This window comes from Eublepharis macularius, chromosome 2 (genome assembly GCF_028583425.1).
Source record: "Eublepharis macularius isolate TG4126 chromosome 2, MPM_Emac_v1.0, whole genome shotgun sequence".
In the NCBI taxonomy this organism is placed as follows: domain Eukaryota; kingdom Metazoa; phylum Chordata; class Lepidosauria; order Squamata; family Eublepharidae; genus Eublepharis; species Eublepharis macularius.
The window spans coordinates 199,188,171-199,206,457 of NC_072791.1; the positions used below are offsets into that span (position 1 = coordinate 199,188,171).

At 41.0% G+C, this 18,287-nt stretch overlaps 1 protein-coding gene across 2 annotated transcripts in view; it reads left to right on the forward strand.

Annotated features, from left to right (window-relative positions):
* DYNC1I2 (dynein cytoplasmic 1 intermediate chain 2) overlaps nucleotides 1-15,263 on the forward strand; it is a 40,756-nt gene extending 25,493 nt beyond the window's left edge. For both annotated transcript variants that reach the window (XM_054970974.1, XM_054970975.1), the window contains 11 exons: nucleotides 5,270-5,359; nucleotides 5,617-5,779; nucleotides 5,876-5,975; nucleotides 6,370-6,495; nucleotides 7,398-7,544; nucleotides 8,449-8,562; nucleotides 9,855-9,988; nucleotides 11,048-11,192; nucleotides 12,256-12,396; nucleotides 13,456-13,581; nucleotides 14,483-15,263. In XM_054970974.1, coding sequence (XP_054826949.1) covers nucleotides 5,270-5,359; nucleotides 5,617-5,779; nucleotides 5,876-5,975; nucleotides 6,370-6,495; nucleotides 7,398-7,544; nucleotides 8,449-8,562; nucleotides 9,855-9,988; nucleotides 11,048-11,192; nucleotides 12,256-12,396; nucleotides 13,456-13,581; nucleotides 14,483-14,596 — 1,400 coding nt within the window. In that variant the 3' untranslated portion in view covers nucleotides 14,597-15,263. The remainder of the gene's footprint in view (nucleotides 1-5,269; nucleotides 5,360-5,616; nucleotides 5,780-5,875; nucleotides 5,976-6,369; nucleotides 6,496-7,397; nucleotides 7,545-8,448; nucleotides 8,563-9,854; nucleotides 9,989-11,047; nucleotides 11,193-12,255; nucleotides 12,397-13,455; nucleotides 13,582-14,482) is intronic.
* Nucleotides 15,264-18,287: the final 3,024 nt, after the last annotated feature.

Genomic DNA, 18,287 nt, shown 5'->3' on the forward strand with positions numbered 1-18,287 from the left:
CAGCAGTATTCAACTTTCTTTGTTTTACATTCTCAGTACAGAGGATGAAAAGTACAGAGAGTGTCTAGATTAACACAGTCACTGGAGGTTTGGATGTTTCTGTGTATATTTGGGGAATTCAAAGTGAGTTCAGATTGCCTGCCAGTTGTAACTGATATTAGTAACAGACAACTAGATTACTATTGACTAGAAATTGTCACCTTATTGACAGATGTCACTATAAGCATTCCAGAATACAAAACTCTTGAGTGAGGCAAAGAATGTGTGTTTGTAAACAGAAATCAGTTGGTGATTCTAAACTGTTACCGCCACTTTTAAAATCAGAAATCATGCTTTCATAAGGTTTAACTCGTGTGTCTTTCTTTTAAGAAGTCAGATTGTGGGTCCCCCAGGTGCTTGTGTAACTTTTTTAAAAACTGTCTTAAATAGCACAATAGCAGTGTCATTTTTAAGAAATAGTTTTTGATTCTGTACCTGCCTAAAATATCAAATGAAATACAGATAGCAAATGTGATCGGAAGACACCTTCAGCTTAACAAAAGCCACCCATTTCACAGATGATTTAACTTTGATTAACCTACTCTGCAGCAACAGATTACACAGACAACTGGAACTTCGCTCTCCAGTGTTTTTGCTGGGGGCTGTCTAATTTACAGCCCTGCTTTTCTTTCCATCTCACCAAAATACATCACAATTTTGATGTTAACGCAAGTAAAAATTCACTGGTTCATTAAACCTAGATTTGCCATTCATTGACAAGAGATTTGGCATTTTAGAAGTAACTGCTACCTTTATGCATTCTTTAATGCTTAGCTTATAACCTAAGATCCTCTGTCAAGAAAAAACATGGAGTTAACCACTTAGCATATTGGAATGAATATTCATCAATAAAATTACTTGACAGACAGCTCCACTTCTCATTGTGATATTCTTGTGTGGTTATTAAAAATTTATAGTATTAGATTTTAAAGAAACCAAAATAAATAATACAGTGATACAATATTGGTTTAAATCCTAGATATGAAATAACAAGCAGGTTAAAGTGTGTGAAAGAGAGAGAGCTGGAAACGGGGACTTCTTAAAAGATGGACTGTAGCAGAATCCAAAACTAATATAGCTGTCCAGTCCTCTTATAGCAGCTATTGAACACTACTCATTCATACGTCATATTGGACTATTATATTTGCAGCAGTTAATATTAGGAAATATAGATTTAAGTAGAGGAAAATCATGTGGTGTAGCTTTGGTCATTACTAGAGAGCTGCCTTGGGGAGCCTGTATTTTGGAGTGAAGAAATAACCACATATGACAGTTGATCACTGGGCTTTCTTGTGTTTTGTTTTATATAGTTTTATATGTGTTTATGTGTGGTGCATTAAAAGTTTTTTTAAAAAGACAAATCCTGCTCCAACATGCTCTCAATTTAAGTCAGCTCGAGGCCGAACTGCATGTGACATAGGAGTGTCACGATACACATCTTTCTCTTTTGTTCTAAAGTTAAAAGCCAGTGCAAGTGGGGTGTTGACTGTTTTACCTATGATGTTTTTGCAATCTTCTCTTCTCCCTCCCCCACACACCATGAATTCAGTTACACATACATACACTTAGTTTATAAGGAGATAAGGACTCAGAGGTTGTGCTTAAGACTTCACGGAAGAAGTGAGTTTTGAAGCAAGTTTGAAATGGAGGGGTTGTATGAATGTTCAGGAAGGAGTCCGGAGGCATGAAGGGTAGCAAGGCAGGACTATTTAATGGAGCAGCTTGGGCCATTGAGTGTAGAAGAACGGAAGAAGTCAGTCTCGGAGGAAGAAAGTTACTGACCATGGAGGGCTTTGAAGGTAAGGATCTTGAGATTGTGCTGGATCCAAGAGGGGTCAGAAGCCAGTATATATATTTAAGGAGAGATGTTGTATTGTCTAAGCATTGATGGAGTTGAGAGGGTTGAAGTGTGCCAACAGAAGGTCAGAGGTGATCGTAGATTAGGTGAGAAATGAGCAAAGCATGAACCAGGGTTTTCAGTATGGATTTGAGGAAGGGAAGTAATCTTGCATGCAGAGGAGAGCAGTGACTTGGTGATGGACTGAACATGGGGAACAAAAGAGGGTATGATAGGAGTTCACGAATGCACTCACCAGTTGTGTGCAGACTGACGAGATACAGGCAGAGGTTTCTCTCTGGTGCAGCAGTGGACTTCAGAGGCCAATGACATACTAGTAGTAAGACCCTTGCCTGTGTCAGGTGAGGAGCAGTTGAGTTGGCAACCACAAATTTTAGTTGGCTACCAAGATGCATCAATACATGTACCCTGAATGAAGAAATTGAAGGCAGCCAAGGCTTTGGCTTTAGTGGTAGATTGTTCCAGAACGTGACATGAATGTATCCTATTGAAATCCCTTTCCATTATTAGTAGATAAAGGCGAAGTGTGGCATATGCTACTTCAGAGTAACTCTGTTTTATAGGTACACTTTTTTGTTCTTGAGTTTGATTCCATTGCCAGTATGCTATTAAGTGATCTAATGTAACCATAATAGGGTTAAAGTTCCCTGTCATCTGTACAGTGGAACATCCATGTATCTAAGAACAAGGTGTCTTAAATGGAGATGAGAAACTGCCCCAGAACATCTAATGTATATTTAAGTAATTGCTGTTATAATATATCTAGTACTCAAATGCAACAATGGTAATTCCTAGGGACTGACAGCAAACATGGAGTCTAACATGAGAAGGAATTGGGATCCATTTGCATAATATGTGCCATCACCATTGCAAAATGGAGAGAAGGAAGGGGCAACTGGCTACAAGATCTCTTCTCTGTAATATATGTAGATGAAGAGGTCACTTCAGCATTAAAGGGCTGGCCATCTGCGTTTGACAAGAATTTGACTCCTGTCACTGAAAATGGTACTTAGAATCAGGATGCTGCGGCGGGGTGGGAGACTGGAATTTAATTTTTTTAATTGATGGTGTTAAAGCCTGAAACAACTTAGGCTGAGGGGAATTCATGCTTGTAAGTCTTTGTCATTGTCTGCTGCAGCAAGCCTGCATACAAAGGGGAAAGAAGTCCATACGTAATTCAACTAAATTCTTTAATCTAGTCATTGCCTTGTAATTTGCTATTTACAATGTTGCATCTATTAAATGAAAATTAAGCATTTATCAATTTTCCCCACCCCAGGGCTTGAGGGGGAAATCCAGTTTTGTTTGAGGCACACGGCATAGAGTCGCTCCGTTATCCAGTTTTTCTGATTAATAGTCCATTGTATGTACAAATTCATCTAAAAAGGAGCAGTGTCTTTCTGTTTCTCTGTGTGATTATTTTGGCCCCCCCCCCCAAAAGCTTTCTTTCTTTTTTTTTTTAAGTAGCACAAAAGCTGTAATTGGCATGCTTTGTAAGGAAATGTCAATGTGCAAGAGAGTGGAGATCACTAAGAATTCTTTTACGCGTTCTTTCCCCTTTGCACCACCGCCTCCTCAGCAGGGTCACTGAGATCACTAGCTTTTCTTGAAATGGCCATTTTCACTGGCAGGTGCATTATACCCTGTATTTTCAGATTGTTTTTCCATTCTGAATGTTTGGCAGGTTGATTGCTCTGGCTGCATTGACGGAGAAAGGGCTGACAAATGCGGTTGGGCTGGCTGAAAAGACAGTGATTACTGTTTTCCTTTGTGGCTGATTGAGGCCCTTGAAAGGAAAGATTTTAACCTTCACCATTTGGTTCAGAAGTATGAGCATATATTGAAATCATTCATGCCATTTATCCTAGTTCTGTAAACTTGTCAGAACGTAAAAATCGCTCAATTCCATGTAATGCAGGATTGGCATACGTCATTATCATTTTGATTAAGTTGGAGTTTGTATTATTGTGTGCATTATATAGTGTCATTTAAAGCATTTGTTCCTTCAGGTACAGTTATATTTTTATTGCCCACACTACGGAGTTAGATTTCCCCCCCAGCTCACCGCTTCAGCCTATCACTGTGTGTGTGGTTTGGCAGCTGGCAGGCCCTACAAGCTGTATTTTTGTTTGCAGGGTAAAGGCTTGTCTGAAGACCTCCTGGAGAGCTAGTAATTGCACAGGCTTGCCATTGGAGAAAAAAAACATGATTGGAAGCAGTCAGGCAGAAAAATGCTGTGCCATCCCATTGCCACCCCAGAGCGGGAGAGAATCCCAGCAGTACCATCTGGTTGCTGCTGTCTAGTCAGCTGGCCTGGCTGCTGGGACCATGGCTTGGCAGCTGGTTCCCATCTCCTGACCACTCGGATGTCTCTTTTTTTCCCATAGGTGACTTTGAACGTGGGTCACAGGGATGACGGCAACAAACAAGTCCCTGTTGAATCCGGCCTCATTACTTGTGATGACGAGGCGTGCCGCAGGCTCCTGCTGCCATTCTCTCACAGGCAGATGACAGAGCTGCTGAACAGTTTTTTTTAAAGGCTTTTGAGAAACTTACCCTAGGATGGAAAGGCAGAGGAAATGCATATTCTAGAACACAAGTAATTGGAAGTTGTGTTCTGGGCTGCAGTGTTCAGAGGCAAAAGCCTAGTAATGCCAAAAAACAAAGTCATGCGCCTTCTCAGTATTCTGCTGCATTAGCGCTTCACGATATTTGTTGCAATTAAGGAAAGCCCATTCCACTTTTAAAATGTTCATTGGCAAACATGATCCTGATAATGAGACTTGCATTTAGAATGACGGAACAAGAAAATGTAATCTGCCCGCTATTGTCTTTCACAAATTTTGCCTTTCCAGCTAACATCCTGAAAACTAATGCAAGCTATCTTTCTTGCGCAAAAAAAAAGAAAACCATTAGACACTGATGGTTTCATATCACAAGGAAGTAGCAGCTCTGTAGGCTATTTAAGATAGTTGATTCTCTTTATTCGACAGCATTAGTATGTCAGCATGTTACACAAAACTGTGTGGCTGTTTCATGGTCTGTCTGGAATGACAAATGCTGGGAGGAGGTTAGGAATTCAAATGGAAAGCTCTGAACATTCGCTGCTTGGGGGCTTTGCTTTCGATTTTTCAGGAATTCATTGGGGGGGGGTCTGTTGTGAAAATACAGCTGAAATTTCCTGGCTTACTTTTCCATTTGATCAGTGCTTTGCTATTTTAGAAAAAGAACATTGTTAGATGGAGTAAATGATACATGATATGTGATATATGTATTCAGTTAAGTCTTCTGCACATTTGAAACTATATTTATTTTGCTTGGAACATCACAGCATAGTGGTCAGAAAGTTGCTAACAACTTTGTTTTCTTCAGATGAGGAAGATGAGGAGGATGCAGTGGTGCAAAAACCACCAGTTGAGCCTGAAGAAGAAAAAATCTTGAAAAAAGAGGAGGAGGAGGAAGGTACAAAACAGAACACAGAACTCTTTTTTAAAATGCAACCTTACTTTGTGTGTCCCCACTGAAAATGTACAGAATCCTTATCTTACAGATTTAAAAGGAATGAATGACTATAGTCTGTTAAATCTGAACTCCAGTCCCTGTCTAAAATGCCCCAAATCCACACCTACTCGTTAAAACCATTGTAATCGCTAAAATAATTGACTTCGGTTTAGTCTGGCAGTTGAAAATAAATCCTAAATTTATTTTTTCCTCCCCAGCTGCCCCTCATGAACTGACAGAAGAAGAAAAACAACAAATTTTGCATTCTGAAGAATTTTTGAGCTTCTTCGACCAATCTACAAGGATTGTAGAAAGAGCTCTCTCTGAGCAAATTAACATTTTCTTTGACTACAGTGGGCGAGACTTGGAAGACAAAGAGGGGTAATATGGAAGTCTTGAAATGTGTCGCTGGGTTTTGTTTTGATCTCTCTGCAAGTGATCCTAAACCCGCCCTCTTCCATTGCTTGTCCTTTGCAGGGAAATTCAGGCAGGTGCTAAGCTGTCCTTAAACAGGCAATTTTTTGATGAACGCTGGTCAAAGCATCGTGTTGTGAGTTGCTTGGACTGGTCATCTCAGGTAACGGAAACACCTTGTTGAATGTTTTCCTAGTAAAAGCCATTTAGCAGATACCCCACCCCCACCCCTTACCTGCTTTGGTGTCAGTGGTGTTGTGCGTGTTGAATGCACAGAGCCTGATTCTGTGTGTGAAAATAAAAGACTCTGCAGCGGGCAAAGTCAAGTAATACTGTCTTAGAATAATATGAATTGCAAAAAACTTGGTGCAGTCCCAAACGTACTGAAGTATAAAACAGAAATCTTTTGGACATGTGTTGTCATATACAAATGTTGCTTTAATATTAAAGCAGTGGTTATAAGGCTGGTGGTAGCATAGTCTGCATGAGTAACTGTAAGTCGCCTGAAATAAGAAACCGTTTTTACCACTTACTACTCAGTTTCTTTTTGTGTGTAGTACCCAGAATTGCTGGTCGCCTCCTATAACAACAATGAAGATGCTCCTCATGAGCCTGACGGGGTGGCCCTTGTATGGAATATGAAATACAAGAAAACAACGCCGGAGTATGTTTTTCACTGCCAGGTATGATGCGAGTTCCTGTCTTTCCAGGCTCAGGGTTTTACGTTGATAAATGTGGACAAGAGCCGCCTTCTTCTTGTCGACATAATGATTTCATTGGGCAGGCATGAACTTTGAACTGCACGTGTTTGCAAACATGGGTTGATGTCTGAAAAACCCATTCATCTTTTTTTTTTTAAAGGTTCATCTGTAGCAGCCTTTTTAAATATGCTTTTGATTGTTGAAACGGGTACAATTCTGGATTTCTTATTCTGATAATATAAAAATGAAGCTTTGCATGTATTAAGTATGTGGAGATTTCCCCAGAAATTATGATTAAAGATGTATAACTAGACCTTAGACCTGTGACTGAAATGTGTATGGCCTGAGGATATAAAACAAGGAAAGTTGAAACACATGTTTCAAGCAGAAATAGATGAAATTATGGGAAGTACTGATGGGAAGTAAAAATGTACATGTCTGGTTTTTTTAATCTGATGCCTGAAATAGGTGCAGATTTGCAAAATGTCATAATTCTGAAATCTCACTACTACCTGTAGGACAGGATCCAGACTAAACCGGTAATTGCCACTGATTCCCTCTTCCTGCTGTCGATCCCTTCCCCATATTGTTTCTCAGGGCTCCCTATCCCATAAGAGTAGCATTTTGTGGAGACCAGCGGGCTTCAGTGGGAGGAGGAAGATTGTCTTCTGCTGACAAAAAATTTAGACTGGATCTAACCTACAATGGGACATTACACTGAACTTCATGTATTGTACTGTTGTATAGCATTTTAAAAAAATCAGTTACCATTTTAATTACTTGTCAATCTAAGTTATCTTTTGCTTGATTCAGTTCTAAATGTCACTTGGAAAATAGTAGATAGTCACATTAAAAATAACATGTTCTCTTTTCCCCCCTTATAGTCAGCTGTGATGTCTGCTACATTTGCAAAATTTCATCCCAATTTGGTGGTCGGTGGCACATATTCAGGGCAAATCGTGCTGTGGGATAACCGCAGCAATAAGCGAACTCCTGTTCAGAGAACTCCCCTTTCAGCTGCTGCTCACACGGTAGGGGGTAGAATATCTTCCACAAAAAGCACTTGCTTATTCACAAATTAACCCATTAATGTAGGTCATTGTTAGCTTGGAGCGAGGAGTGATAATCTATTGCTATCTTTGGAGTTAGCTCATTTGGGACTGCTTTTTAAAATGTTCTGTTTTAAAAATCTTTTATTGCAACCACTGTATAACATGCATGCTTTGTTTATGCAAAGGACCAACAAGTTTATTTGTATTAAGCTCTTCTTCAGAGATTTGTCCTGATCTAGCCATCCTTCTTCCCTTGTATATAGATCACCACTTCTTAATTTTTCAGTATTCCCACTCACGCCCATGAGTGTTCCTCCAGGCATCTAGTGCTGTGCATGATCTACACTTGATAGGGCCTTGTGCCTTTAATCATGCATCTGCACCAGCATCCCTGTAAAGATCAACATTCTGTTTGGTTAATGTCAGAACAGAAGTTACAAATTCAGCTTTTAACATGAAGCCTGCCTGGCCAAGCAGCTCTTTCAACCAGGCTTTAGGGACTATTGATAAAGTGTCATGTATTTAATCATGCACCCTTATTGCACCATGTTAACTAATGCCCAATCCCTCCTCCGTCACAATGTTCCTCTCCTCCCCATTTATGGCATATTTCATGGATGATTCCCTAGCAGAGGCAACTTGCATTTAGATTTCATATCCCATGTCAGGATTCCTTATGCCTCCCAATCACAGATTAGGCATTCTACATTAGAGAGCAGTGGGTTAAAGTATCCAGATACTCTCCTTTCTTTCACCTTAACTTGAACGGCAGTTTTAAAAATCAGCATACTTAATTTTTTCACTTGCATGAAGCGTGAATAAATCATGTATAAATTATTCTGAGAAACCTTTTCACGCCATGTTGTTCACGTTTTTGTTTTAGCATCCTGTGTACTGCGTGAATGTGGTTGGGACACAGAATGCGCATAACCTCATCAGCATCTCAACTGATGGAAAGATCTGTTCATGGAGCCTGGACATGCTTTCACAGCCTCAGGTAAAATAAGTGAAAGTTAGTACCAGGCACTGTAATGCACGTGAGCAGACTCAACAGCTTCCCATACACAGGCCTTCTCTGTGGTGGCCCCCGCCTTATGGAATGACCTGCCTGAAAAGTCAGGAAAGCTCTTACTGTCCTGGCTTTCTGCAAGCTATGTAGAACTGAATTATTTAAGGGGGCTTTTTATTCAAATAGGAAGGCTGTACTGTAAGGAACTGGTTTCAGAGAGGGGCATCAATAAAAAGAGGATTATAGCTTTCACTACTACATACTGTCTGCTGCTGTTCATATGAGCCTACCGAGTAGTTTCTGTTTTGTTTAGTATGTCAGTATTTAGAATGGCTTGTGCTGTATTTCAGCACTTCTTCAACTCCCTATTGCATTTCTGGTGGCCTTATATCTGTGCAAATGTGTCTTACATTGTTTATTGAAATGTCTTTGAACTTGACTGCAGTGTTTCAGAGCGTGTCTCTTGACTCTCAATGAGAAAGGTGGACTATAAATGACAAATAAATCTGTTTTAACTATCATATGAAAGCTTGAATACTTAATTGTAATAATAATTTCACAGTAGAATTGTCCAAGTGATACGTTATTAGCTAAATGTTTGTTCCTGAGGTTTAGGAATTCTAGTGTTCACCTCTCTAGTGTCCAGCAGTTCTCTGAATTTGACCGAGTACCACTATCTCACAGTGGTTAAAGGGTTGGATTAGAATCTGGGAGAGTTTGATCAAATTCCCACTCAGCCCTGAAGCTCACTCCCCCTCAGTCATGTCACAGGGTTGCTATGCGGACAGAATGAGAGGAAAAGGACTCTGTTTGTTGCCCTGAGCCTCCTTGGAAGACGGGTGGAATTAAAAGGGGTGACTAGACAGAATCAGACGCAACATGGTATAATGGAAAGTGCGGAACTTGAACTAGGGACACTTCCAGCCAGACTGAGTTGCTCTTGGCGAGTACCCAGTTATCAGCCTAACTTCACAAAGTGGATGAGTAATAAATACAACATATGTCCCTCTGAACCCCTTAGACAAAGAACGGGATACAAATGTGTTAAAATACTCTTTTTGTGAGGTAACCTTGAGGAAAGAGCATGGTCTGTAAAATTCAAGTGAGATTTATCATTTCATGTGGTTTTTCTCCAGGATATTCTGGGGAAACAAACCTATGATGGCCATGGACTTTTAATGCATGCTTTAATATTTTTAACTGCAGAATGTTCCACAAATTGTACTTGACTATTGGCAAAAACCGTCTGGAAAAATGCATTTCTGTATCTTTCTCCCCAGGATAGCATGGAGCTAGTCCATAAGCAGTCCAAAGCTGTAGCTGTTACTTGTATGTCTTTCCCTGTTGGAGACGTCAACAACTTTGTTGTTGGAAGTGAGGAAGGCTCTGTGTACACAGCTTGTCGCCATGGCAGGTGAATAGAATTCCATTTTTAAAGCAGAAAGTTCCCCCCAGTCTCCAACTTGTTCTGTAGCATAGCATGAGTTCAGGAAGTTTGGTTCTCTTAACTGCTTGAAGATGACATTATGGGGAACTGTACTTCTTTTAAAAGGTGTTGTATGAACTATTAAGAGTATTTCAAGTTTCCTTTCTTTTGGGTAAGAATGAATGTTGAGTATTAAAATGGAGGATGAAGATTAACCATGGTTTTGGTCATTTGAATTGTGGCAGAACCATCCCAAAGTCTTTCTCAGTTCTATAGATAATTGTACAGTAGCATCACGCACCAATCTTCAATTGGGCAGCATCTCTCCTGCTGTTCAATCTGTTTTGAAATTGTCTGGCTGAATCTTATCAATTGCTTTCTTAAATGAAATTGAGGCCCAGGTTTCAGCTCAAACAGACACCAGCCCTTGTTCTATAGCACTTTGGTTTAAAACTAACCCAAATTGGTAGTTCTTCCATTTAATCAGTTGTGATACTATTGGGGATATCTTGTCCCTGGTTTCAGACTTGAAAATTGCCCCAGGAAATATATCTCTGGAAGCTTCATGACCATCAAAAGACAACAACATCTTACTTTTAATGATCCAGATATTTAGTTTGAGAAATTACCCAATTAATCAGATGGTATCGCTTTTTATTGTGGCAGTCTCTCTCTGTTTAATATATGGAACTATAACTAGTCCCCCAAAACCCTACACATGCATATAAGTAAAAGGGCACTCATGCTTGGGCAAAAAAGGGATAATTTCCATCAGTTTCCCCTTCTGAAAGCTCCCCCCTCCCCCGCCATGCTGCATCCTATGTGATTTCTGAGGCTGTCCCAACTCAGAGGCTTTTCAGGGGTTCTGCAGTCTTGCTTGGACTTCTGCAGAGACCCGTAACTGTGTGTTTTGTGAGTGAGAAAGGGGGGATGGGCTTAGTAAATTCCTTTTTCCTACTTAATTATAAAAACATACCTCTGGTATCTCTGTGAATATTTTTGTTTGTTTGAAGGAACTAAATCCCATTGTGTCTGTCTTTAAAACAGTAAAGCGGGTATCAGTGAGATGTTTGAAGGTCATCAGGGACCAATTACAGGCATCCATTGCCATGCTGCGGTTGGACCTGTAGATTTCTCTCATCTTTTTGTCACTTCTTCTTTTGACTGGACTGTAAAGCTGTGGACGACTAAGGTACTTAAATGTCAGGTGTCTGTTTGTTTTCTGAACGGACTGGAGCAGCGACTATGTCAGTTTGTCTGAAAATATGCTTCATGAAAGCCCTCTTGTTTAAATATTAAATCCATCTCCACCATGCAAAGTTTTGTCAATAACGTACTTTTCAGCATCAGTTCTGTAACACATCTTTGAAATGTAGCAGTGCAGTCGGATCTGAGTGTAACCAGGGGACATTAAGCAGTTCAGCCTTTTGCCAAGTGGGGTGAGACTTTTGTGTGACCGTGAATCTCCTCCTCACCATTTCTTAAAACCACCTGTTCATGTTCTACAGAGCTCAGAAGCATTTTGACACACTGTCATTTTTATCCACATCAAATACATTGGGTTGATCCACTGAAATACTCTTTATATTCATGGAAGAGTACTTTTGGATCCTCTGTGATTTTTTAAAAAAAATTTATACTGTGTTTCTAACTTTTGTCTGCTGCATGTTTCTCCTTTTTGCCAAATAAAATTAAAGAAACATTGTCAAGTTTTGTAAGGAGAGCTATTGAGGAAAACCAGACGTTATTAATTAGTTGTTTTGTTAGAAATAAGGCTTGAAAGTTTTAATACATGTAGCTTAGTTTATCGCAAAGTGCATAACTAAAATTTACTGTTCCATCATTTCCAACACTTGGAGTGTTTGAATGTTGCCCTCCTTCCTCACGGTAAGCCTTTCAAGGATTTTTTAAAAGCTGTTTTAGTTTTTGGGCCATATTGCCTCCAAGATTTTATCTACAACAGTGAAAACAAGAACATCTTCAAAAGAAGTTCCTTTAATTACCATCAGGATATCTCAGTTGGGGAAAGTCTTTTTTTCACTAGAACGGGAAATCTTGCATAATATTAGGAGCAAACATTGCAACACCTTTTGTGTTGCTCTGTTCAAAATTATGTAGTGTGTGTCAGTGGTTGATACTAACGTACAGAACAATGATGTTTATACTAAATTTATCTGCTTACCTTAAACCTTTGATTTGAGGATCATGAAAGATATGAATCTAAAAAGCATTCCCCTCCTCCTTTTGGCTTTCAGAATAACAAGCCCCTGTACTCCTTCGAAGACAACTCAGACTATGTTTATGATGTGATGTGGTCACCCACTCACCCTGCCCTCTTTGCTTGTGTAGATGGAATGGGCAGGTTGGACCTATGGAATCTCAACAACGATACAGAGGTAAGGCCAGGTTAAGTTCAAGGTTCCAAAGCTAGCAAGAGAGGCTTACCCTTGGAGTCCCTGAATTGGGTTGAAAGGTGGCATAGAGATGTTTTAAATAAATAAATGAATAAAATAGCCATCTCTTAACACCAAAATAATTAAAGATTTTGTGCTTGATGTGCTAAAGCAGTGCAGATTTAGTATATGTTCTCTTCATCACTACTCAATTTATGGAAAAGAGCAAATCTAAAATCTGTGTTTGCAAAGTGTTTTCCTCTCACATTAAGCCCAGAGAGCAGCTGGCCCCTGTTCCTGTGGGGAGGTCAAAGGTGCTTCTAAAGGGCAAGAATAAGGAATGGCAGTATATACCCTCCTCACTTAAATTGGTGTGCCACTTCCTTCCTCCTTCATGCTTGAGTTCCTTTACCCTGGCCCCAGAATTGAACACGTTCAGCTTCCTGTATTTGTTACCCACCCGCCCCTTCTATGTCTCTTGACAACCAGATAGCTCATCGCACCATCAAAAACAGACACCGTTGCAATAGCAGACTACCACTTCATGAATCTGCACTGGAATGTGCTCCTACCACACAGCAGTAGATGACCCGCAGTGCACTGGGCATTGACCAAAACCTAGAAAGAGCGCTGTCACCACGTTCTTTACAGCACCACACTTTTAATACATTTAGTACTCCTTCCATGCAGAACATCAGTCACTCTCAGTGTATGATATATGGTGTACGTGTGAGGATGTGGGCTGTCTTTGCCAGTGTATTTCAAGTTAAATGTACACAGGCAAGATTTTGTCTAAAGGAAGAAAAACTGTAACTGGGGCGTTCCGTCTTTGAAGGCTTGAAGCTCTAATTCCTATCTTCTATCAGCCTACATCTTGTGTTGGGGGCGGCACAGAAATTCCAAAATCGTAAAAGGTAGAATATTCCTCCCCCACCCCAGTATATTATTTTAGCATAAGAAACAGTTGGCCAGTGTTGTCCATGGGATGTTTTATAATCTAGGTAAGTTGGAGGGGATAGCAGTCCTGACGGAGCCGTAACGTTTGCTTTCAAACTGATACAGGTGCCGACAGCAAGCATCACCGTGGAAGGGAATCCTGCTCTTAATCGTGTAAGATGGACCAATTCAGGGCGTGAAATTGCTGTTGGAGATTCAGATGGACAAATAGTGATTTATGATGTGGGAGAGGTAGGTAACTTCCTTTTGAAATTCCAGCCGCGTGCAATTATTTTACTTCATTCAGATAAAAGGCACATTTTGGATGCACTTTTTGTGGCTTAGGAATTCCTGACTACCATCCAGCTACAGTGCATTTGGCATTTTAAGAGAGCCATTTATTAACATGGATGCAGCTTTCAGTGTCGTGGCGAGCACCCTAGTCAGCAACTAGTTTTACTAGAGGATCAGTTCAGCAAAGAAATGTATAAATCCCAATGGCTCTTACTCAAATGTTGATCATCCATACACTGCTGTTCTTTCTGTGGTCGGCAATTGGTGAGGGACAAATGGCAGTAATCAGGCGGCCAGATTTGTCCGAGGACCACCAGTTTGTCTTCTGTTTTTGTTCCTTACTATTGCAAAACTTTATTTTTTAGGGTTGGAGGCCTTCCTTGTGTTATCAGCTTATGCTGAGATCCAAGTAGCAGGAGATCTTGAAAATAGGCTGAGGAGACTGCCCCATTAGTATACACATGATGCAATAAATCATTGAGTGTATAGTGGCCTTGGAAGAGCATGTGTCCATGTTGGATCTCCTCACTATACCACCTTCTCTTTACATCTCCCCATGAGATGACACAGATGTCACCTTACAAGGAGATGTGAACTATTTCCAATTATAACAAACTTCAAAACTCCCTCCCCAGGGAGATTTGCTTGTCTCCCTCTGTTATTTCAGAGCCGGGGGTATGTTGGGATTAGCAGGAATGACTTGCCTGAGGTCTATGAGACACGTTGCGAGTCTGATTCTGGGTTTCCTACACCCAGTCCCATCATGTCGGTTCTGTTACTACGTGTTTTGGCTAAATGCGGTTCTGGCTTAATAGGTTTATGCTTGCTAATGATCTTCTGTTACTTTGTTTCTCTGCAGCAAATTGCTGTTCCTCGAAATGATGAATGGACCCGTTTTGGCAGAACATTAGCAGAAATTAACGCCAACAGAGCTGATGCAGAAGAGGAGGCAGCTACTCGAATTCCTTCCTAAAGCTTTCAGATAGGATCTAGTAGTGAACTGAGGGAGTGGGTTAGAGAGGGCATCAGAGTAGTAGCATGCATTAGCCTGCAGCAGAAAGTGGTGAAAACATTGAATAAACCGTAGATTGACAAGTGTGTTTAAAGATCACTGAAACAGATCTTGCCAAGTTGCTTTTTACTAGCTAAATCACTCAGCCTTAATCTGCCTGGTGTAACTTATTACTTAATCTTAACTTGGCAAGGAACTTGTTCTACAGAAACACTAACAACATTGTATATTTAAAGTTATTTAGGGTGTCCTAATTTTCAGTGACATACAACTTTTTCTGAAAAATTAATTTATGTAAGCTTCTAAACAAGAGCCGTCCTCAGTTAAACTGACTGGCTGTGCAATGAGCATCAATCTCTGAAAGTATGTTACAGTTAATCGTATCTAACTGCTTAAGTAATGCATGCATCTGTTCACAGTAACCTTTATCCTAATTATTACACAATAGGCTCCAGGCTACAGTGGTAGGTCATGTATGTGAATAAAAATATGTACAACTTTAAAAAAATAATTTAGCAATAGAAACGTTCTACAACAACTATTAAGTACTTTGGATTTTTTTGTTAAACCTGTGCAGTATAGGCAAGAATTCTTTATAAATAAACATTACATGATCTTTTTCTCATGAGCTCTGGTCTAAAATCTTGTTTTTGTCTAAGAGCTGTTGTTGCCAGTTATTTATACAGGTGAGGAACCGTGTTGTGAGATATATAGGACCTGAACTATCTGCTGCCTTTAGTTTATATTAGTAGTAATAACTGCAGTTCTACACTGCTCTTCTAGACAGATTAGTGCCCCGCTCAGAGCAGTGAACAAAATGAGTGTTATTATTATCCTAACAATGGACCTGGGGTTGCTGAGCTCATGGCAGTAGTGGGATTCAAACCAACAGATTGTTCATTCGCAGCCCAGCCACTTAACCACTGTACTACAGCAGCTTGTAAAATCAAGTAATTTTAGTGAGAATAATGTGTGCACAAGCCAATCTACTCAAGCTAATAATTGCCCAGGATGATAATATAGCTGCAGGAAGCAGTTACCAGGAGATAATATGAATTAGGACCACAGTGCTGGGGAAGGGGGAGATCATTGCCTCATGCTCTGGCCCCACTGAAAATGCCCCCACTTCACTTTTAAGATCTGGTAGGGAAATGTGGCAAATGCCAGTAGTTTGCCTGCATTTGTCCTTACTAAGGCTTAAAGCATCTGGAGGGTACGGAGGGCCAACAGACACGGCATAAAGGCCGAGCCCCTCTCGCCCGATGCCTCCTAGCACTGGGTTTCAGAGGGTTCCTGCTTTTGAGTATAGAGGTTCCCTTCACTCACCACGGTTAGTAACCATTGACTGGACCTATCCTGCACTAATCTGTCTAACCCTCTTTTAAAGCTGTCTATTTTCATGGCTGTCACTACATCCACTGGCAGCAGATTCCACAATTTAATGATTCCATTCAGTGTTGCAGGCCCAATCCGTATTTCCTACCCCACACTGTTGTTGCTCTATCTAATACATTTTTATCCTGTCTTTCCTCCAGGGAAGTCAGAATGCTGTACATGGGTCTCCCCTCTTGTTTCATCCTCATAGCATTAGTCCTCTGAGGTAGGCAGGGGTCATTTCGTAGAAAAAGAGCGGGAGGAACTTATTCGCATAACTCATTCGCATAACTCATTAGCATATGCCACACCCCTTGACACCACCAGAAGTGTGTCATTAGCATAACTGATTTGCATGTGCCACACATCCTGGCTGTTTTGGACCCAATCTTGACCATTCAGGGCCGAAATTGGGCCCAAAATGGTGAAAGGGGGCTGAAAACGACCGAAAAGGGGCCCAAAATGGTCAAGTTCAGGCCGCTGCTGAGCGGGAGAGTGATCCACCACCCGTCAGAGGCCTGATCCAGGCTGTTTAGGCCCCAATCCAGGCTGAAACGGGCCCAAAATGGCCGAGAGTCAGGTGGGCGGGGCCACCTGACGTGACCTCTTTGGGGAACTGCTGGAACTGCGTTCCTGCACGTTCCCCCTCGAAATGAGCCCTGGAGGTAGGGTAGGCTGAGAGTAAATGACCCAAGGCCAGTCTAAAGAAGTGAGCAGTGACTCACGAAAGCTCATATCCTACCACAAATTTTGTTAGTCTTCTAGGTGACACTGGAATCTTGCTCTGCTACTGACAGACTAACACCACTACCCATCTTGATCCAAGGCTACCCGTGGTGGAGTGAGGGTTGAGCTGGGTCTCCCAGATCTCACTCTAACAAATACACCAGGCCAGCACCTAAATTACACTTTGGGGGATCCAGTAATTTACTTATTTATGTTTATAGTCAGTCTTTCTCACTGAGACTCAAGGCAGATTACACAATGCAAATCAATCCAATCAATGGAAGAATTGATTGTCACATGTAGTTTGGCCCTTTATATTTTTGACAATAACTGAAAGTTGTTTAGTTAATTTACCTATATCATGCAAGTCTGTAGTTTCTTTGGGCTTCCTTCCTTTTTTGTTGTATTCATTTTATATAGATGTAACACTTCCATCATCTTATATGTTTAGCCAAGTGGCCTGAATCTGCAGATACTTAAGCCTGTAGATCAGGGCCTCTTAGAAACACAATAGAAGTTTCTGCTACTTGGGGCAACCTGGAGGTTGCAGAAAAATAAAAAAATAAAAAAATATGCATTGGGGGCTTAACCCCCCAACCCTCCCCAAAACAACAGCAAACACTGTGCACAGGTGCTATTTACCCACCTGCTATTACAATGTGTATCAGAGCAGCCCCATGAAGTCCAGGTGACATCGGCATGTCCAGATACCTCCAGAATGGCAGGCCCCATTGTGACCCCCACCCCCATACACTTCTCTGGGACACATGAAGCAGGTTGGTAGACAGAAAAGGAGACAGCACTGGGATAACACCTCTTCTTTCTGCAGCAGCTCAAAAGTCCCAGAGGAGGCAATAGGGTGGGGAAGACGGTTCTCTGGACTCCACCCCCCTTCTCCCTTCAACACAGGAATCTATTACAGGCAATTTTTGATCCTTAAAAATTTCTGCAAGGCCTGATCTACATGGCTGATGTGGATGGGGGGTGTGCGGTTCATGGCAATTTTTAAACTTCTAAAATCACCTGTAAAATGGCATCAGGGCAGTAGCAGAAGAGAAAAGGGAAGCTCAAACTTACAAGGAGGAAGGGAATGGAGGAGAGTGGGTGGGTTGGTGTATGTGTGGGGGAGTTACAGGCAAGGGGGGGGAAGAGTTACAGGGAAAGTTGGGAGGGTGGAAGGGGGCACTTTTTTCACTCCCCTTTTCCACCCTTCTTCCAAACACCTTTCCCCTTTATTCCCTTCAAAGACCCTTTCCCTTTGGAGAGAGGTGCAAAAGTGAATGGGCTTAGGGAGATCTCTGTGAAGGGAGGGGAGCCTGGAAACCTGACAATTTTTGCAGAACCCCCACTTGTCATTTATATTCCCAAACACGGATTTATTTCTTGGATTAGCATATTGCATTAACAGCATGTGATTTAGAATTTTCTATTTGGTGCTTTCATAATTTGGTTGATTCTAATGTATCCCAAATATATAATTGCCCATAGACTCCTGCAGGCTGTGTGTTGGAGCCAGTAATCTATCAACAGAAAGTGCTGACAGATGCAGATC